The 22,774-nt window shown below is 32.6% G+C and overlaps 1 protein-coding gene and 1 long non-coding RNA gene across 2 annotated transcripts in view; both read left to right on the forward strand.

The window, feature by feature from the left end:
• The window catches only part of LOC145306186 (serine/threonine-protein phosphatase PP1-gamma catalytic subunit B), a 50,769-nt gene extending 31,215 nt beyond the window's left edge, over positions 1 to 19,554 (forward strand). The window contains exons 7-12 of the mRNA XM_080148192.1: positions 2,974 to 3,048; positions 6,084 to 6,223; positions 15,519 to 15,632; positions 17,055 to 17,198; positions 17,687 to 17,789; positions 19,345 to 19,554. Coding sequence (XP_080004318.1) covers positions 2,974 to 3,048; positions 6,084 to 6,223; positions 15,519 to 15,632; positions 17,055 to 17,198; positions 17,687 to 17,785 — 572 coding nt within the window. The 3' untranslated portion in view covers positions 17,786 to 17,789; positions 19,345 to 19,554. The remainder of the gene's footprint in view (positions 1 to 2,973; positions 3,049 to 6,083; positions 6,224 to 15,518; positions 15,633 to 17,054; positions 17,199 to 17,686; positions 17,790 to 19,344) is intronic.
• Positions 19,555 to 21,851: 2,297 nt separating this feature from the next.
• Positions 21,852 to 22,433, forward strand: LOC145306189 (uncharacterized). The gene is made up of 2 exons (XR_013874919.1): positions 21,852 to 21,986; positions 22,176 to 22,433. It is a non-coding gene; the product is annotated as an uncharacterized LOC145306189 (long non-coding RNA).
• Positions 22,434 to 22,774: the final 341 nt, after the last annotated feature.

Consider the following 22,774-nt stretch of genomic DNA (forward strand, 5'->3'; position numbering starts at 1 on the left):
AGTTACACCCAATCTTAAATAAACTAATATAAGCACAGAGCTCATACTAAGTTTCCCTAAAAAAATTTAGTTCAACTCAGCTGCTAAAGATTAAAAGTATTATGATGTTTTAAGATTTCGATTACTTATTACAGGAGTCTATTGAGCAATAACAATAGCCAGTCTTGAGATTTTAATGTGCAGACATTTAGTGTATAAACTTAAAAGAAGCAATACTTTTAATTACTTTATTTTAGTTCAAACCAGCTAAAGCACCAAAAGATAATAAAGCTAAGTTATGTTATACCTATCTTCGCCCTTAGCCTCCAGCTTTCGAAGGGGCAGAAAAATAGCTTAGGAATATTTCATTGAAATAGCAAGATCTTAACGTCCAAATTAAATGATTATGCAAAAAAAAATAGGTACTGATTTGCAGTTTTATTTTTATTTCATTTAAAATCTTTTTAATATTGATATTGCTGAAAAAAATCTTTTTTTTTTAATAAATTAACTTTCTAGTCTAATTTTGAATATTTGCTTTTTGTATGATGTCCAATTTCTTGCAAGTTTTCCATAGTCTGGAACAAAGGCTGGGACAATTCTTATTCAAATTATAATTTATGTATTTTTGACAAAGATTAAGCATTTGATAAGTACTGTATTGTTTTTTTCAAACGATGTATTAACTTTGTAAATATTAAAACATATTACTTTTGTAAATGAGTAAGATTTGCACCTGTTATTTCAAAGCATACCCTATGCTTCAATGTAGCATAAAGGGGGGGGGGGGGGGTATGCAATCCTCTCGTAATCAGTGCGCAAATGACATGAGTAATTTTTTTTTCACGAAATAGAAAGAAAAAAAGTTGGAAAAATAATGGCTAAAGGCTCAGCCTTTTAGCCGTTTTTGGCTATTTTTGCTTTAATTCATAGTAATGTTACCAGGAACTATTTTTTAGATGTATTATAGGCCGCTTTCTTGCTAGAACCGGCTAATAACAGCTGGGAGCGGCTAAGTGTATGATGTGTGGGATTGTTGCGGATGTGCCCTCAAAATGGCCAAAAAAATTCTTTTAAAGTCCCCGAGGTTGACGTACAAATAGGGAGTCTAACCATAACTTTTTCGATCTAATCTTTATCCAAACTTCTTAGCTTGAGATGAAAAAGAATATTAGATCTTTTCTTACAGCACAAAGATTTAGATTTTCATATATTCACAATTTCATAAGTAGGTCAAATCTACTAAAGTTATTAATTAATTTGAACGTCCAATTATTTTAATTTCAAGTTAGTTCTTTCATGAAAATTACAGACTTAACTTCCTTAATTTCTTAAGCACTATAGTTTAAACCAATCCCGGGACCTATTTGAAAGATCCCTATAATGGAGAACTCGATTGGTTCAGTTGAATTCTAACAGATAAAATGTTTTCGCTTGTTATTGCTGCGCTACACCCTGACCTAATATTCAAAAGTTAAAATGATAGTGAAATTAATCAATTTAACTGCTTGATAAATATTCAATTTTGATTTTAAAAATTTCATTGATAAGGAATAAATTGAAAAAAATCATAAGTGTGACGAAATAGTATTTCTTTAAAGCAAAAGTAGTTATTAGCGAAAGTTACCCTAGCATAAAAGGGGTAAGAAGGAGGCAGAAAAATAGCCTAAAACCTGCAACCTATAGCTAGAATCTAAAATCAATAGCCTAAAACTGTCCAGGGACTTCTACGAAGCTTCCCTTAAAAGTAAAAAAGAAGAAAAAAATACTACTTTACTAATCTAATAGGATTGATTATTTCATAAAAGTAAACAAAACTGTACGAAATAATTTCAACAACTACCTAAAGGAAAATCGTCAAAAAATATTTTAATAGTAAAGAACAGCAGACAGTTGGAAAAAATATAAATTGGTTTTATAGATTTTCGCCTCTCCTAGTATTTTGACAATAGAAAAAAAAACAATTTTTCCTCTAAACTTTTAATGTAAAAAAACGAGTTTTAGCTTTGTGAATTAAAACATAATGTTATATACCTAGTTAAATGAAAGATAATTAAATCTTTCAATCGTTGGGAAAGGTAACAGTATGTCTGTTTGTAGCGTTGGATCTCGCTGACGGCTTTCTAAAGGTTGAGGAACGGTTAGGGAGAGAAAACCACAACCCTACCAAGTGAAATTGCCCATAGAACAATACCCCCCCCCCCCCCATGAAAAAAAGTCTTTTCATTTTAGAACTTGAATTGAAAGTAGAGATTTGACTTACTTCTCAGAGCCCCTCGGGGCGTTGCCGCTAACTTATTTAGACGTTTCATTTACGTTTAAACAGAACAACATCACATAAGAATATTCGAGTAGCTTCGCTACTAAAAATATCTAATTAACTAAAAAGTGACCAAATTAAGAGTAGGTAATTACAATAAGTGTTTGTGATGGTATTTTCAATATCTTAATTAGATTTATTCCAGGGGGAGGGAGGAGGGGATAATGGACTCTAAATTATACGAACACCTAAAGTTTTGAAATAATTCAGTCATTCGTTGGATTCGTATGGAAAAGGAGGGTTTGGATTGAATCTTGATAGGGTTAATTTTGAGCATTGGGTAATAAGCTTGATATATTGTTATTGTCCTATCCCTCTGTAACAACGACTCTTATCAGAATGTCAATATTGCCTTTAATATATATTTTACAACCCAACAAATATAACTCATACTTACGAAATATAGATAATACTTAAAATTAAGTAAAAAGATATCTATTTTGCTGAGGGTACCACCAACATCTGAAAGGAAATCACCTGAAATAAAAAAATATGACTAGCGCCGCCTAGCGAACGTTTAGATATTAGGCATCTAGGGGTGTAGCCGCTTTATCATGATGAAGTATATTCCCTGACAAGTAGAACCCAATAATTCTTGCAGTTAATGATATTTTAGGCCTCCGATCAGACAGACACACATATTTCTTATATTAATTTCTTATTTTTATTTTCAGGTAAGCGCAGATACAACATCAAGCTATGGAAAACCTTCACAGATTGTTTCAACTGTCTGCCTGTAGCTGCCATTGGTAAGTTAAAAATACAGGGTTTCGGATCCGCATTGATTTTATGCGGATCCGGATCCGGATCCTCAAAATTTGGTCAGTGCGGATCCGGATCCGGATCCTACTGGATCCGGATCCGGATCTTTGACAATAAAAATAAAATCACCAAATTTTTCAAAAAAATTTATTCTTCAATTCGAAGTCAAAAATACTTTTAATTTTCAAGTCTGAACCTAAACCTTAAAGATTGGCTCTCATCAAGAGAATGTCTGAGATTTTATATAAATTTAGGTAGATTTTTCCATTTTTTCCGCATTTTTTGGAGTCTAAGGATCCGGATCCGGATCCGCATTTTTTTTGCGGATCCGGATCCTTGGACTCAAAATATGCGGATCCTTGCGGATCCGGATCCGGATCCGAAACCCTGTAAAAATAGATAGATAGATTGTTTCAACTGTCTGCCTGTAGCTGCCATTGGTAAGTTAAAAATAGATAGATAGATTGTTTCAACTGTCTGCCTGTATCTGCCATTGGTAAGTTGATAGATAGATAAATAGAATGTTTCAACTGTCCGCCTGTAGCTGCCTAAGTTAACCTGGATAACCTCGAGAGGACGGGATACACCATTGCAGTGTTTCGGAGCCGGGAGCCGTGGAGCCGCCACACTTTGCTGGAGCCGGAGCTGGAGCCGTATTTTCGTTGAAAAACGGCTCCGGACTAGATAAATAAAGAGATTTTTTTATAAATTATAATTTTGTAACTCTGTTTTTTCATGTGCAAATGCCCCTTTTAAGTTTTTCAAGTCCATTTTTATCAAAAATTGAACTTTAAAACCTTCAAAAGTCAAAAATAGACTTGGGAGAAAAAAATATGTCGAGATTTTCTTGATTTTAGGTCGGAGCCGGAGCCGCACCAAAATCAAACGGCTCCGTTAGGTGTTATTTTGGTTATCTCCGAACCAAATCTTGCTAAGTGCATGATTGCAAGTCCCCTAACTGTGCATGCGTCTATTTATGGGCCAAGGCATAACCCTTACTCTAACTATATAAGTTGCGCACCTGACAAAGCAGCAGTAGGCACCATTTTTGAAGTTTTTAGTTATAACGCGGTGTCGGGCCGAGATTCGAACCTATTACCGCCCCGACAACAAGCGTATACCAAATTTTATTTACCAAATCAAAGCTTTATCCTAAGAATAACTAGCTGACTCATGCGAATAACTGCCCTTTAGTATTAAACTCTGTACACTTACTAACCAAGAATATGGCCAGATTGTTTCTCTATTATTTTCCTATGGGCTGACGTAGACAGTATCTATCTATTTCTTCTATATCTTTTCCCTTGAGTCTTATATTTTGCCTGTCTGTTATTTGAAAGGGGAGTATGCACGAACGAGAATATACAAGGTTTGTGTTTAATATAGTTAATAGTTATATAGACTAATAGAATTAAATTGCACCATGGTTTTATGTGAATAAAATACTTTTTCAGCTAATATCATCAAATGTTTTGTTGAGTGTCAAAGACTAAATAAAATAACACGGCAAAGAAAATCAAATGCTGTTTACAATATTACAAGTTACCACCCCTATTTCTAAATACACATTTTTCATCGAAATAATATACTTTTGTGTCAAAGCTTTTGAACTCCCAAAACATTTCTTAATATTTCATCAAAACATTCTTATAATTTCAATGTTTTTTCATATAAAACCATGGTTAATTTCTAACTAAACTAGGCATAAACCAAGTATATTCACTTAAAAATTACTCAGGTTCACTGCTGGAAGGTGCTTAAAATTATTTGCTTTCGTTCGTGCATAGTTCCCTTTTTATTGTGAAAAAAAAATATTCAATAGTTTTGCAATATTATTGTCTATCTATTACTGTCTCTTTCTGACTATATCTTAAAGGTGGCCACTAAAATAGTTTATCCTGAAAATAAAGTAACAGGATGTATATCTGTCTATTTGTTTGTACCGTAAGATCTGTTAGCCGCTGAACCGATATGGTTCTTCTTTACAGGGTAGCTTCACATAGGGCCTGGGAAGATTTGTAACTATTTTGGGGAAAGGTATCAACACCCTCCCTGGATAAATCGACACTAGGAAAAAAATAACCCCCCCCCAAAAAAAAAAAATTTCTGAACTAATATTGAAAAATAGGGTGGGGGTTTACTTTTCTGTAGGACATTGTATTCAGAGCTTTAAAGATTGAGGGGGTCGAAATATATAATTTTTTTGTGTCCTATCAAAAGAAAAAATAAAACTTTTTTCAAGGAAATAAAGGTTCTTGTAATTTTTCACTATTTCGCAGAAATTAGAAGGAAAAAAAATTGTCAGGAATCTAAGGGATAAGCTATGGATGATAAAATGTTGTAAATCCCCATTGAATTGATTATGAAGAAAATTTCCCCTTATTGGTTGGAAATATAAGACACTGCTAGGTTGAAGCCCACTAATCAAAATTTTGAGCCAACGTATAAAAGGGAAAAGGCATGTTTAAGAAAACTTTGGGTATCAGTGTAATTTACAGTGCAATGTCCCTTCCCTCCCTGGAAATTGTGGATGGATTTGTTTGTTTAAGTTTTATACTGTAGGTGTGAAATGTTGTCGGTATTTCTTTGAAAAATATTATTGGGAACGCAATAAATAGCTATACAGGGATATATCACTTGAAAAAAATACATTTTGCTGCTACTTTTCCACTGTGGGGGGTTATTTTATCCTGTCTGTAGCCTAAGTTTTCGATAACTATTGAACCGATTAGGTTCTCCATTTTATGAAGGCTTCTTTTAGGTCCCTTGGTGGTTTTTAAATGTTACCTACTGCTACCAAATCCGTCGCTAGACACTAACAGAGTAAAGCTACAACTTTCAGACAATAGTCGTGCAATTAAAGGATTGGTTGTCTGTTTGTTGTCATAATACCCAGAGTGTTTCGTCATCTGTAAGATTATTAACCTTTAATTAGAAGTCCCACCTGTAATGAATTTTGACTGCATTCCTTCAGCTTCTGTTCCTTTAATTTTTATGTAAACCTTTCATATTATTATTTTAGTCGACGAGAAGATCTTTTGTTGTCACGGAGGCCTGTCCCCCGACCTGCAGAGCATGGAGCAGATCCGCCGGATCATGAGACCAACAGATGTACCAGATCAAGGACTCCTATGTGACCTCCTCTGGTCAGATCCGGATAAGGTGATTGTTATTATTATTGTATTGCTTTCCTTCAAACAGAAAACCCCCTTTTCTTATTTTTTTATGAATTGAAAATAAGAGGTGGGTGTAGTACTTCTTACAACAATTGATAAAAAAAAACTAAAATGCTTTATCGTAATTTTATGGCCCTAGAGACCTCCGAAACACTGGTCTATGTGAAAGATAATTAGATCAACAGATATACTTGATAAAAATACTATTTTTTATAGTTAAGTTTCTCGTCATTTGTATTGATTTAGAGACCTCCTAAAGAGTGGTCTCCAAAAAGTAAGGACTTAACTAGCTTATGACTCCTATTTTGATAAGATCCAAATAAGTTGATGATCTGATATCTTTTAGAAATGGCACAACAATAAAACAATAAACAATTCCAAACATAAATAGTTTTATGAAAAGGATTCCAAAACAACTAAGCATTTTTAGGCTTTTTATGTTTACTTATTAATGTGTTCTAAAACTACCTCTTTTCTTGATAATGTAAAAAAAAAACTTTAAAATGAATAGGTAAGAATAGTTTTAATAGGATATTTCTGGATTTCATGATTAAATAGGTATTGAGTTGATAAAAAATTGTAAGAAAAAGTTATGAATAAGTTATCATAACAGAAAATCTAAATCCAATTTCTTTGACTTTCTGGATATTTTGGCTCGAGGTTATCATATTTTTTGTGTGCTCTCCATTCAGCCAATTTTAATATTTTATAAGGGGGGGGGGGCGTAATGACATAAGCTCTTAAACCGTGAGCAAAATGGTCTAAATATTGAGCTAGACCCTTCAAACTTGGTATATAAGCCTAGTCCTATAGGTATTACATCTAAATGGCAAAAAAATCCAAAAATTTTTATTTTTAGGTTAGGTTAGGTAAGAAAAACCCCGCGGAAATGGGGTTTTTAGGCTTTTTTTTGGTCTATTTTGATGTGGAAACTTGCCTTAAATTGTTTTATCTTGGGGTTTTAACTTAAATACACTGTATCTATTCATATGGACACTATTTAAGTTGATTCAGCAAGTCGGGGACCGACCCCAGGGGGCTAGGTGGGTGGCCCGCAGGGGTTAAAATCATTTTTCCCAATATATTTGTTGTGATACATCAAATTATAGGTTTTTTAGGTCAAGGAACTCAAATTCAGAGCTAAAATAAGCATTAGACTAATCTGAAGCTAGCCCCAGCGGGCTAGGTTGGTGGCCCGCAGGGGTTAAGTGCATTTTTTGTAATATATATCTTGTTATATATCAAACTATAGGTTTTTTAGGGCAAGAAACTCAAATTCTGAGCGAAAATTAGCATTAGACTGATCTGAAGCTAACCCCCCTGGGCTAGGTTGGTTTTCTGCAGGGCTTAAGAGCATTTACCTAACCTAACCTAGAAACTTACTTATATTTTTACAGGTTTCTTTCTTGAATAAACTGTGTCTATTAATAAAGACTTTATTTAAGATGATCCAGCAAGTCGGGAACCGACCCCAGCGGGCTAGCTGGGTTGCCCACAGGGCTTAAGTGCATTTTACCTAAGCTAACCTAGAAACTTACATTTATTATTTTTTTTAGGATTTTTTTCTAGAACAAACTGTCCATTCATGAGGACCTTATTTCAGATGATTCAGCAAGTCGAAGACCGACCCCAGCGGGCTAGGTGGGTGGCCTGCGGGGGTTAAGTGCATTTTCCCCAATATATATGTTGTGATAAATCCAATTATAGGTTTTTTAGGTCAAAGAACTCAAATTCAGAGCTGAAATAAGCATTAGACTAATCTGAAGCTAACCCCAGCGGGCTAGATAGGTAGCCCACAGGGCTTAAGTGCATTTTACCTAACCTAACCAAGAAACTTACGTTTTATATTTTTTTTTTCAAATAAACTGTCCATTAGGCCGACTCAAGATGCAAAAATTTTTGGCGCGCTATTTTAACCCATTCTATTCATAAATATAAGACTATTGATACCTTTAAAAGTGTTCTCAGACTATTTTTTCAGCAATATGTCAAATTCGAATTTCATAAAAAAGGGGAAGGTTCCCCCCTGGGGGTGAAATTTTTTTTTCTTTCAAACCATGGCTTTATACACCTTCCTGAATTCGTCTTGAAGAGTACATTAAGAATCAAAAAACGTTTTTAAAAAATATTGATCCCAGAAAAAGTTATCCTCAAATAACCGTCAAAATCACCTGATTTTGCTAAAATGGCCAAAATTGTTAGTTTTTTGAGAATAGCTCTTGCTATGATCAAAATATTTTAAAATCGTTTTTTGATCCTTAATGTACTCTTCAAGACGAATTCAGGAAGGTGTATAAAGCCATGGTTTGAAAGAAAAAAAAATTTCACCCCCAGGGGGGAACCTTCCCCTTTTTTATGAAAATCGAATTTGACATATTGCTGAAAAAAAGCTACTAGAACACTTTTTTTGGTATCATTGGTCTTGATATCATAAAAGGAATGGGTTGAAATAGAGCGCCCATTGAATTTCAAAAAAAGTGGTAATTCTGAGTCGGTCTACTGTCCATTCATGAGGACCTTATTTCAGATGATCCAGCAAGTCGAAGACCGACCCCAGTGGGCTAGGAGGTGTCCCTCAGGGGTTAAATGCATTTTTTTGAAAAGTATGTGTTGTCATACATCTAACTATAGGTTTTTAAGGTCAAGAAACTAAAATTTACAGCTAATAAAAGCATCAGACTAATCTGAAGCTAGCCCCAGCGGGCTAGGTGGGTTGCCTGCAAGTCTTAAGTGCATTTTACCTAACCTAACCTAGAACCTTACTTGTTTTTTTATGGTTTTTTTCTGGAATAAACTGTGTCTATTTATTAGAACATTATTTAAGATTTAAGACCCCAGGTGCGTGGCCCGCAGGGGTTAAGTGCATTTTTAGTTGTCATACATAAAATTATAGGTTTTTTAGGTCCAAAAATTCAAAGGGGTAGTTTCACGAAATGCATTTGAACTTAATTTAGTGAACTGCATATTTTTTCCTGGTTAATTGGTTAAACTACATTTATATGGCATATATTTGAAAGAATTTAAATTTTGATAATGTTAGCGGTGGAAGAATTTAATATGCTAATAGGATACAATTTTTTTATTTAATGTATACCACATACCACGAAAAAACTAGCATCAGGTTGCTATTGTGTTCTTTTTAGCTCCAAATTGACTTTAAAAACCTATAGTTTGATGTATAACAACACATAGTTTGGAAAATTTACCCCTGCAGGCCACCCACCTAATCCGTGGGGGTTAGCCTTAGGTCAGTCTAATGCTTAAAATAGCTCTGAATTTGAGTTTCTTGACATAAAAAACCTATAATTTGATGTATGACAACACATACTTTAGAAAAAATGCACTTCACCCCTGTGGGCCACCCACCTAGCCCGCTGGGGTCGGTCCCCAACTTGCTGGATTATCTAAAATAATGTCCTCATTAATAGACACAGTTTATTCAAGGAAAAAAACAAAAAAGAATAAGTAAGTTTCTAGGTTAGGTAAAATGCACATAAGCCCTGTGGAAAATCTACCTAGCCCGCAGGGGTTAGCTTCAGGTAAGTCTTATGCCAATTTTAGCTCTGAATTTGAGTTTCTTGACCTTAAAAACCTTTATTTTGATATATAACAAGATCTATATTGGAAATAATACATTTAACCCCTGTGGGCCACCAACCTAGCCCGCTGGGGCTAGTTTCAGATTAGTCTTATGCTAATTCTAGCTCTGAATTTGAGTTAACTGATCTAAAAAACTCATAATTTGATGTATCACAACATATATATTGAAAAAAATGCACTTAACCCCTGCAGGCCACCCACCTAGCCCGCTGGGGTCGGTCCCCGACTTGCTGGATCATATTAAATAAAGTCCTCATTAATAGACACAGTTTATTCAAGAAAAAAACCTGTGAAAATATAAGTAAGTTTCTAGGTTAGGTTAGGTAAATGCTCTTAAGCCCTGCAGAAAACCAACCTAGCCCGGGGGGGTTAGCTTCAGGTCAGTCTAATGCTAATTTTCGCTCAGAATTTGAGTTTCTTGACCTAAAAAACCTATAGTTTGATATACAACAAGATATATATTACAAAAAATGCACTTAACCCCTGCGGGCCACCAACCTAGCCCGCTGGGGCTAGCTTCAGATTAGTCTAATGCTTATTTTAGCTCTGAATTTGAGTTCCTTGACCTAAAAAACCTATAATTTGATGTATCACAACAAATATATTGGAAAAAATGAACTTAACCCCTGTGGGCCACCCACCTAGCCCCCTGGGGTCGGTCCCCGACTTGCTGAATCATCTTAAATAATGTCCATATGAATAGATACAGTGTATTTAAGTTAAAACCCTAAGAAAAAACAATTTAAGGCAAGTCTCCACATCAAAATAGACCAAAAAAAGCCTAAAAACCCCATTTCCGCAGGGTTTTTCTTACCTAACCTAACCTAAAAATAAAAAATTTTGGATTTTTTTGACATTTAGATGTAATACCTATAGGACTAAGCTTATATACCAAGTTTGAAGGGTCTAGCTCAATATTTAGACCATTTTGCTCACGGTTTAAGAGCTTATGTCATTACGCCCCCCCCCCCCCTTAGCTAAATAAGTTTTAAAATGGTTCTTATAATATGCTCAGGGAGGGAACATTGGACTGTAAATTATACTGGTACCCAAAGTTTTACGTGCACACTTTCTTATTAGTTGATTCAAAAACCTTTTAGTAAATGCTTGATTGTAGGGTTCAAACTAGAAGTGTCAAATCGTTTCTACAAATATTTTCAATCTACAGAGGGGATACTCAAGTTTATCATTATTGGGGATGAATATAAAAATCCTCCATTGGTATATCCCTTTTTTACCTTATAAATCTTAATCCATCTAGTCGTTTCAAGCTTTTAAGCAACACGTACTGAAATATTAGATTGATACAGAAAAAATCCGTTAAATTTTTTTACTGCGGTTTTGTTTGAATATCGAGGCTGTTACACTGCTATATAGTATCTGGATCATACCAGTTCTTTATCAGGGATCTCGAGGGTTAAGACAATGGACGATAAATTGATTTAATCCCCAATTGTGAAAAACAAAATTACCCCTTCTGTAGATTATAATAATTGGTAAAGTTTGTACAACCCAATCAAAATTGAATTAATATTCCTAACGTGGTATAAGTATTACGTAATATTTATATACAAAGTGTTCTTCCGGTAGATTTAGTAAATTGAAAGGTTTCTGTTAAGAAATAAAATAATAGATATTTCTTCAAAACGTAAAGGAGACTATGTACGAACAAATGTAAGTCATATTAAGGACATTCCAGCAGGCTCTTTTTTGGTTGATTTACTTGGTTTCTGCTAATAGGGATGGCTAAATGACTGACAAAAGTTTATGTTTACCCAACAAAACATTTGATGATATTTCTTCAAAAATCTCTTAACCACGTTTTTTTTAGAGAAAACCATGGTGAAACCTATTTTTCTTAGTTGATATAACCATATTTAACAGAAACCTAGTATAATTACTAGAAAAATACTCAAATTTATTACTGAAAGGTGCTTAAAATCACTTGCTCACGTTCATGCATAGTTCCCTTTGCCTTTGATTGCTTCAATTCATTACCTTTTTGCTTGGGACATTAATGAAAGGTTTGAATCTTTCTAATTACTGGGCTCTGGTATCTTTCTATTTCCAACTTTGATTATTGCGAATAAAGAAAAAGATTTTCATTCTCGGGTGTCCATTCAAAATAACATTGAAAATTCACACACAAACACAAACAAGGAGGACAACATTATAAGTTGTGTAGCACAAACATTTTTGATGGACGAACGGTCAAAGTGATTTACACAGCAAATGTTTACCGGTCATAAAACAAATAAAGAGAAAATGATATGATAGTAAATTAACTACATAAAATATTGTCATTTAAACCGATGGACCAAATAGATTTTTATTTTGGATTCTCCATCTTAGTACCAATAACTGTCAGCTGTCAATCTTTAAACGTAAATTTCTTGACTTCTATTCAAGATAGACAGCTTAATTCTTTTTTTAAAATTCCATGTACCTATTAGCAACTAGTTTACAATTTGCTTGGTCCGTCGGTCTGTCATGCTACCAAAGCGTATATGTACATATTTTTACTCTATACCGTCTTTGTCTGTTTGTCAAACGACAAATTTTTTGTGCTTCTAGCTTATTGATGTTGTGTTCCTTTTAGGTATATGCCGTTTTTTTAAATTTTTGTATGTCCATAAATCTCAGTCAGATTGGCCGAACACTATTGGGTAATTAAGACTCGTGCAAAAAAAATATATTGGAGTATTTTTGCAAGTGATTTTTTACAATTAATTCACATGACTTGATTAGTTAATATGCAGGGATAAGATAATGGCCGATAAATTCATGTACATACCCAATGATGATGCACAAAATCCACCCTTCTGTAGATTAAAATTAGTGGTTGAAACGTTCGGACACTCAACTAAATAAATCAACCAATCAAAATTCAATTAAAGTCCCAAAGATTAAGCCAAACGAATATAAAAACATTATTATAAGACTTTGGGTACTAGTGTAATAAACATCCCACATGTGTCCTCCCTTCCTGAATTAATATGTACTTAATTTTATTTCTAAAGGTGAGCTAATACTAAAATTCTTAGTTCGTGTTGACTAAATTTTTTCATGAGATGAAATCACATGGGAATGAAGGTAATAATTTATGCAAAATCTTGCTAACCACTGAACCTATATGGTTCTATACAATGAAGCTTCTCATGGGTCCTGGGAAGGTTTTAAACTTTTAAAGGTGAGGGTACCACCAACCCCCGTAAGAGAAATCGCCCTTAGATAAAAATTACCCTACTTCTAAAAGTTAATATTGAAAGTGTGGGGTTGTCTTCCTTTAAGTGCCCCTAGAGGCTCTTCTTCTCTTTAGGCGTGGCTGCTAGTAATATATATGAAGTTATCATAAATAATTTAATATTATATTTCATATCATATTTCCCAAAATTTGTCTACTTATATCCTTATCCTCTGTAGAGTATGGCTGAGGTCCTGCTTAAATCTTATAACAAATGGATAATAAATAAGTCATTAATTTAAATTATTTAAAATCTGCCTGTAATACGTTAAAAACTAAATATTAACTCCTTATCTTTCTGAACAAGGTGTGATTTTTTTTTTGTTCAGTACCTAGTTCAAATACATGTTTAATTAAATCCGCTGGATTAGAACTGAAAAATCATGTATTTTATCATATTTTTCACTAATATTAAATTATAGAATAACTCAGGGTGTCCTGGCCCAGGCCTTCGGCTCCTTGGGGTTAACAAAACTGAAATCAATGTAAAAATTTTTATTTTAATATCTTCGGAAAGCTGGTCATAAGAGGATGTGATAAATAACTTGTTAAATATTATCTTACAAATATTTTCAAAGTACATAATAAACATAAATATTACATATTATTTATGCAGAAACTATTATCTAATCTTTATACAGAGAATATACACTTGTTTCAGCAATAGACATAATATATCTTGATGGTCCATCTAACAACAAAATTCGTCATATCAGACAAACACATTTGTTTATTTTTTGCATTCAAGAGTTATACAAGCGACCAAATTTTGAAGGCAAAGATTATCATCATTATACATACATACAATCTTTTAAAATCTGGTTCGATTCTTGGAAGTGAATTATAGAGAACACCAAGAACATTAATTTTTAGGACATATGTAGCACTTAATTTTTTGAATTTTTTTAAAAAGCCTTTTAAAATATTGCTAGAATCCGAATCCGGAATCCGCCAAAAATAAGAATCCGGAATCCGCGGAAATCCGCCATTTTTTTATCCGAATCCGGTCCAAAAATTTGACGGATTGCCATCTAATTTATCCACAAGAAAAGCTTTATCTTTAGAAATGCGACTATTTTATAGCAGACTCATTATGCGAACGAAATGAAAAAAATATGCCCTATCCTACTAAAATCTGTATACAATTTCAACCAATGACATGTCTGGAATGTACCACTGTTCTCCTATTGGCTGATTTAGAGAGTATGTCTAGAGACTATACATACATTTGTTTTTGTGCATATTTTATACTTGTAAACATTGAGTGTTCATACATTTTGTAGTTTTGCCTTTATGGAATGAAAAAAGATTACGGTTTTAGCAAGATTTATTTATTTATAATATTTTTTACAAAATATAAAAGTTTAAAATCACGAAACCTTAATCATAAAAATCCACCAGAATCAAAAACCTCTCCCCTTAGGGACTCTCTTTTCAGATGTCCCAAATGCCAAACAAAGCATGGTTAAAAATCTTTTGAATTGGTAGAAAGGTGAAACTAGATGCCTTTTTCTTAGGCTCCTCAGGGCCAACTGGTTTTAATCATAATTTTTCTTTTTAATATGCGCGAAAAGCTGTCTATAATACGATACGATAAATAAGTAACATCAAAAGGCTTACTTATTTATATCAAACGCTAAATTGTATGCATTCTGAAACAAATGTTCATTGCAACGTACATTGTATCAGGAAGAAGGGGACAATGGGCTGTTTATAACACCAGTCCCCAAAGTTTTACAATAACGTTTTCTTATTAACAACTTTGGAGATTGTCATTGAATTTTGATTGGCATGTTCTTAAAGTTGAGTGCCATAACGTTTCTACCACTAATTGTAATCTACAGAATTGGTATTTTTTGTATCCATGAGATGCACATGAATTTATCCGTCATTGTCTAATCCCTATAGACCCCTGGCATTGTATATATGTATAGAGAGGGAAAGGCAATTAGAAATAAGTACATTCTACAATGCTGTTAGCGGATTTTTTCCTTATGACATTAAATTTTCCTTGTTTGTTACGAAGCAGCTCTTTAATTTGCATTAATTTTCTTCACGTTGTTCTGACTTAGTTTCTAATCAATGGATTTATTATTTATTGGATGTTACACCAGATTTTTATGTTCTCTAATAAAGTAAAACTTGCAGCCGGCTAAAATTACTAACTCATCCCTTTCTAACGAACTATTCAATTAATGAGTTGGCAACCTAAATTGACGACATTTTTCCCCTGTCATAATTACTCTTTAAAAAATAGATAAATTAAGTCTTTATGATGGCCAATCTGGCCTCATAATCTGTCAAAACTTTTAAAGGGATTCCAAGCAGACGAATCCTTTTAATTAATTGTGAAGCTATCTCACTAAATTGGCGCTAGTATAGCCTTGTAAAAACTGCGGTGATTTTATGAACTATATAAATATAATACATTATTTAGGACACAATGGGCTGGGGCGAGAACGATCGTGGCGTGAGTTTCACATTTGGCGTCGAGGTGGTCTCAAAATTTCTGCACAAACATGACTTTGACCTCATCTGTAGAGCGCATCAGGTAAAGTGTTGATTAGTAGAGCAGCTACACTAGAATTATGGAATGTAAGTACGTCCTGTTGTAAATAAATTGCTCTCATTTTTAGTAGCGAAGCTACTCTATAATTCACTTTGTCCGTCAGTCAGTCCGTAACGCTATGGGGGAAATGGGATTTACTCAGCTCCTATAAAAGATAGAATGCTGAAATTTTTTGACAACATTCCCATCATTAAGGAGCACAATTGACTATAAAACATCATTGGCGTTCGGACCGATTTTTAGCAGGTTTTAGGCTATTTTTATATTTTTCACATTTTTCTCCATATCTTCAGTGTTTATGGTCCGATTTTCAAAATTTTTTCAGTTACAGATATCAAAATTAAATTTCCCGTCGTTTAAAGGAACAACCATGAAGGCCAGACTGCCTTTTTAGCAGGTTTTAGGCTATTTTTATATTTTTCACATTTTTCTCCATATCTTCAGTGTTTATGGTCCGATTTTCAAATTTTTTTCAGTTATAGATATCAAAATTAAGTTTCCCGTCTTTTAAAGAAAACAATCATGACGGCCAGACTGCCTTTTTAGCAGGTTTTAGGCTGTTTTTTATATATTTAACATTTTTCTCCATATCTTCAGTGTTTATAGTCCGATTTTCAAAATTTTTCAGTTATAGATATCAAAATTAAATGACGGACAGACTGCCATTTTGGCAGGTTTTAGGCTATTTTTATATATTTAACACTTTTTTCCATATCTTCAGTGTATTGTTTTACATATTTCCCCATATCTTTGTTTATTTTGATGCAATTTTCAAACTTTTATCAAAATAATTTTTCCCATTGTTATGAGCATCTTTAATATAATTTACTTTGACCATCGTCATCATGCAAAATAAAACAAGGTTTCATGTTTATTTTATCCAATAAATCTATTCTTGATTTTAGTAAAAACCTTTTAAATCTACCTGTACGTATTCCCATCGACGATTTTTTGTGCTTCGCTACTTATGGATGTTGTCATCCTTGTTTAATTATTTCTGGAATCAATGCAAAAGTTTTTGTCGTTATCCTCTTCGAAATTTTAAATTTTTAAAAAATCCTAAAAGGATTATACCGATTTTTTTCGATAATATAAGATTGTCCGGCCTCGTATAGAAAAATATTCCTGTTTTATTGGATCAAAAGGACCAAAGGTTTTGTGCAACCAGAGTGGTATAAATCAGTTTTTATTACAGCATAAATTAATAGGATATTCTTAGCCATATAGTGATATATCTAAGCCACTCTATTTTGTCAGTCTGTACGTAATGCTATGAATGAAATAATATTTTCTCAGCTGCTATTCAAGATACAATTGAAAACCTTCTCTATAAATCACTTAATGTATTTGTCCATCCATAAAAATGTTGATATACTAGATTTTTAAAATATGTAATTTTATCAGGTTGTAGAAGATGGCTACGAATTCTTCGCCAAGCGTCAGCTGGTGACCCTGTTCAGTGCGCCCAACTATTGTGGAGAGTTTGACAACGCGGGGGCCATGATGTCAGTCGATGAAACACTCATGTGCTCTTTCCAGATCCTTAAGGTAGGACGGACAGACATATGGGATGGGCATATAAAGAGACATAAAATAACAGACTAAGAGATGGTTTTGTATGTAGACTTTAGAAGCCTGTAGGGGCACTTAAGGGTGGGGGGCTGGAAGTTGGCCCACCCCAATTTTCGATGAAAGTTTTAAAAAGAAAAAGTATTTTTTTAAAGGGTGATTTCTCTTTGGAAGTTGTAGATAACCTCCTCAACCCCCCCCCCCCCAAAAAAAAAAAAAAAAAAGTTAACCTTACCTGAACCTATAGGAAGCCTCAAAGTAAAGGAGAATTTATCGGTACATCAATCGCTAAAGACGAAAAAGCTTACTGCTTTATATAACAGGATAATGACAGTTGAAATGAAAACCTTACTAGTTAAACCACAAAAATAAACTCTTAATAAAGTTACCTAAGAAATAGTATAGAAATATGATCAGACAGTAAAAATGCAGTTAATAGACCGCTAAAATAATCTTTATTTTTCCAGCCGGCCGACAAGAAGAAGTTTCCGTACGGCGGCCTGAACTCTAGCCGACCTGTGACCCCACCAAGGGCGGCAACACAGCAGAAATCTAAGAAGAAATAAATAGGTAATTTTGTACCCAAAGTTGTACTACAAACATATTTAGTGGCATTAAAACTTTGGGTACTTACATTAAATCTTGGTTTTTTGGTACAAACTTTTAGTTTCCAAACTTTTTCACCAATAATTTTAATCCACAGCAGGGGTAATTACCGTTTTACCTGCATCAATGGGTTATGTTCGATTGATCATACTTTATTTATAAGGGGGTTATTTTTCTTTCTTAAAATCAATACACTATCTAAAGGGACAAGACAATGGCCGATAAATTGATAAACAATACATCCCTCCCTCATGTAATAATGATGATACACTAAATTACCCATTCTGTTGATAACAATTAGTGGTTGAAACGTTGTGACAATCAACTTAATGAACTAATAAAAAATGCAATAAAGTCCCCAAAGTTCAATCCAACGAATAAGAAAACGTTATTATAAAACTTATATTTGTACTTGACTCGCCAATATTTCATTTGTACTTTAAATACACAAAAATAATGGCAATAAAATAACAAGGATGATAACATCCATAAGTAGCGAAGCACAAAAAAATCATTGAATGAACCAACAGACAATGAAATTGAGTTATAGAGCAGATTTCAGTTTTTATAACAATAAAAAAAAATCACGAAACCTTAAAAAATATCTTTTACATCTGTTGAAGCATGACCGACAGACAGACGGACAAAACAAAATATAGATTAGATGCGCACATGCATAGGAATCTTCACTAAAAATTTCAGCTATCTATCTTGAATAGCAGCCGAGAAAATAACATTGCACGGAGTGACGGACGGACAAATTGAATTATAGAGTAGCTTCGCTACTAATAAAAACTAGGTCGTAAAAAGAGTACAATTTTATTTATTGATTTGCAAAGTTTATATAAGCTAAAAATTGCTTTTATGAAATATTTTTACACGTTTTCTTTATCGTACTCTCAGTATTATGAAATAACGTTAGGTACGGTCTTATTACTAACAGGGATCGTAAGGGATAAGTCAATAGACAAGAAAATAGATAAATTAATTTTGATAAACAAAAATATCCCTTAATATTAGATTTATTGGGGGGGGGGGAAGTTTGGACACTGCTAGTTTTTAACAGCCTATCAAGATAAAGATAAAATAAATTTTCTTAAGTTTCTAAGCCAACGAATAATTAAGTGTGTTTATAAACCTTTGTGTAACAGCATACCCTCCCTATGATACGCACAACAAATACAATCTAAAGACTTATAATTCAATTTGTCTGTCCGTCAGTCAGTCAGTTCATAAACGTTATGGGGGAAATGTGATTTTTCTCTGGAGCTTTTAAAGATTGAGAAAATTTTTGTGAAGATTTAACGCGCATCTATTCCATGCATTGTTTTGCTCGTCTGTATGTGTCGGTCATTTCCAAAGAGATAAACCTAATCTTTTAAAGGTTTCGCGATTTTCTCTTTCTTTTTGCTTTGTTAATGACAACTGAATAGTTGCTCTATTACTCACTTTATCCGTTTGTCAATTCCATGATTTTTATGTGTGCTTCGCTACTTATGAATTCTATTTATTTTTTTAGGTTAACCCAACCAATTCAACAGAAACCCGAAGAGATCAGATAAAACAAATACACAAAATGGGCCCAGCAATTCAATACAAACAAACTTGAGCCCCGCAACATCACTCATCGTCAATTAAAAGAAAAAAAATTACCAAGAATAAACTTTTTACCTAATTACAAATTGAATTAAATACTTAAAAATTTTCAATCTTTTTTAAAAATTAAAAATTAACCAACGTTTAAAAGTTCACCTATACGTAACATAAATATTCTAACATTTCAAGAATATTGTAAATTTCATATGATAAAATATTAGTTTTTTTTAGTTCCTTTGCAATTTTCACTAGATCTTATATCCATAATATGTATTGCCATAGTCGTCTTTTTATCCTTTCCTTTTCCTGCTTATAGAGATAGTTTTTTATATCTGATGCAGTTCACGGTAAAATTTTCCAGGGAACGATCATCTTCAAAAAATCTTTAAAGGCTGTTACCGGCCAAACGGTTAAACCAACATGTTAAGCCTGCACATTGTTATAGGCGGCATATAAAAAATCTCTAATAGCCAAGATCGAATAATGTGCACGAAGTGTGTACCTAAAGAAAATGCGCGAAAAATATGTCTTTATCGTGCATTTACGTGTGCTGCGAGATTATTGTTTGAGGATTGATTATTTCAGAATATTTTTAGGCCTTTTCCAACGGTTTCAATAATGTCCAAACATAATATATACGGTTACCAGGTTGGCCGTTTTTTAATGTTCGTATTTTTCAATACTCGATACCAGCAACTTTATAGCGTGAACTACACCAGATCCAGGGATTCTAATACTTATATAGATGCTATGCATAGTAAGAGATATAAGTTTTCCGGAATTTTAATGTAGGGAGTAGATTTGAAATCTGCATCAAATTTTAAGGATTTTTTATAAAATTCGTTTTTTGTATAATTCTTTATCTAAAAGCGGAAATACAAATTAAGTTAATTAATTTTGGCATCCGTGATTGGTGGATTTAAAAAATCTGCGCTCTGATTGGATGTCGTACATCATTCAACCAATTAGAGCGCAGGTAGTTTAAAATCCACCTATCCTATTGGTCAAAATTAATTAACTTAAAATGTATTTCCGCTTTTAGATAAAGAATTTTACAAAAAACGAATTTTATAAAAAATCCTTAAAATTTGATGCAGATTTCAAATCTACTCCCTACATTAAAATTCCGGAAAACTTATATCTCTTAATGCATAGCTTTAATAATGCGTGGCATCTCTATAAGTAAACACATCCCGCACTCAATTTTTATATGTAGAATTGCCTATCATAGTTTACATAGTAGATTAAAATTGCTTTCAATATTATTAAATGCCATATTTCTTCAGTTTCTTTTCTAAAGTTTTTTTTGTCCAGTATTACAGACAATTTTTCTCGACTATTTGAATAAAAATGATAAAATTAATACCAGTTTTGTTAGCCTGGGACTTATGTCCCTCGTTAATAGTTAACAAAACTGTTTTCAGTCTTTAATTTTTATTTCAATATTTGCGGAAAACTGTTTATAATACGAAGCGATGAATAACTTTTTTTTTTGTAAAATTAATAGCGATAAAATCATTCCGTTTCAAATAACTTGATTTTTCTTAAATGTCCTTTTTTTATTCTTTTAATCAGCTTTTAGCAATCAAATCTTTAATTAACAAAAAACGGCACTATTTCTTTTTAAAAGCGAAGCTTTTCTATAATTAGGGTCGGTCCGTCCGTCCGTACGTCCGTCCGTACGTCCGTAACGGATAGCTTTTTCCGTTAATTTAGGCATGTTAGAATTGTCCTATCGATTTCAAATTGTGCATGGTGATTCCTTTAGTAATTAGGTACGATTTAGAAAGCGTAGCAACTCTATAATCATTACCAAAATGTCCGTACGTCCATTTTAAACATGTTGATTTTTTTAATTTTTTAACAACAAATTTTTGTGTGATCTAATCATCGGATTGATCTGATTTTTGGTATATTGATTCCTGGGACAACAAATTATAATATATTAAGCGAAGCAACTCTATAATCAAGTCCTAAAAATGTAAGTATGTCCATAAAAATTTTCCTGTATCAAGCAGTTTTTCAACAAATTTACTTACAATTTTGATTTGACTCTTATAAATATATATTATGATAATTAAGTTCTAACACTATACAAGTGTTAATGTCCGTTTGTCCTACCGTTTCAGTGCTTCGCTTTTATGGATGTTGTCATCCTTGTTTAACAATGCTGTTAGTGTAAATTAAAGATACTAAAATCATTTTAGGAGTCCAATTTTTGTTTAGTTTTTAAGTTATTGTTAAAAATTAATAAATATTTTAAATGATTTAAGGAATCATTTTGTAGATTCCTGCTATAAAATGTATTTATATATCGTAATGATAATATATTAATATTCCAATTATTAAAAGTATTTCTATATTTTAAGGTTTCTTAATTTCTTAAAAGCCTTTTTTCATATTAAGCGAATATTATTTTCAAATAGAAGTGTTTTTTTACGAAGATCTTGTAAAGTTTCATAATTAGTGTAGATTTTTGCATTTCAATTGAAACTTTATATAAATCTTAGATATCCCAAATTGCACCATTTTAGAGAAACGTTAATGAAGCAGTTTATAGTGCCTGTAATATACAATATAATCATACAATATAAATGACCAATGATAGGCCAGTAAACATGTTTATTAATCAATGGTAAAATAAATACTGGCCTATCATTGGTTATTTGTTTTGTATGACGTCACTATAAGCTGCTTAAACATTATTATTGGGCTTTAATGCCTTTTCTATTAATATTTTATTGTAAATATAAGTTCTTAAAACCAATTAAATCGTCCTAAAATATGAATAAAACGAAAATTAATGTTTTAAAGTCTAACTAAAATTACTCGATGTAAAATAGCTTCATCTAACCCAAGAAAATTATTTAAAATGTTAATAATTTATATTTTAATTTAAAAATAATGTTTTCAATGTTTTGGATTTAGCTATTTTCATCATTTTTATAAGGTTTAAATTAATTTTTTTTTCAACTATATAAATCTTTAAAATATATTTTAATGAAATATCAATATTTGTTACTGTTAAAACCGAAGGTATTCTACATATGTGGTCGGATTATCCGTACGTCTAACAGTTAGCTCTTAATATATTAAGGAAATTGAAATCAGTAGGAAACTCGAATTGATCTTTAAATGCATTTTTTTATTCTTTATGTGTAATTAGTAGAACAATATCAAGATAAGTTATAACCAACAAGCGAAATAAATGTAAAATAGTTTTTGGTAATTAGATAAATAGGTCGTCTTTACTACGAAGCGTTGCCTCCCAAAATCATGAAAAAAATCTGCTGATTCCTTGAGTACTGAATCTTTAAATGCAGTTTATTTTTTATGTCTAAGGGGGGGTGGTT

The sequence above is a fragment of the Acartia tonsa genome, chromosome 14, assembly GCF_053477335.1.
Source record: "Acartia tonsa isolate MP-2025a chromosome 14, ASM5347733v1, whole genome shotgun sequence".
NCBI lineage: Eukaryota > Metazoa > Arthropoda > Copepoda > Calanoida > Acartiidae > Acartia > Acartia tonsa.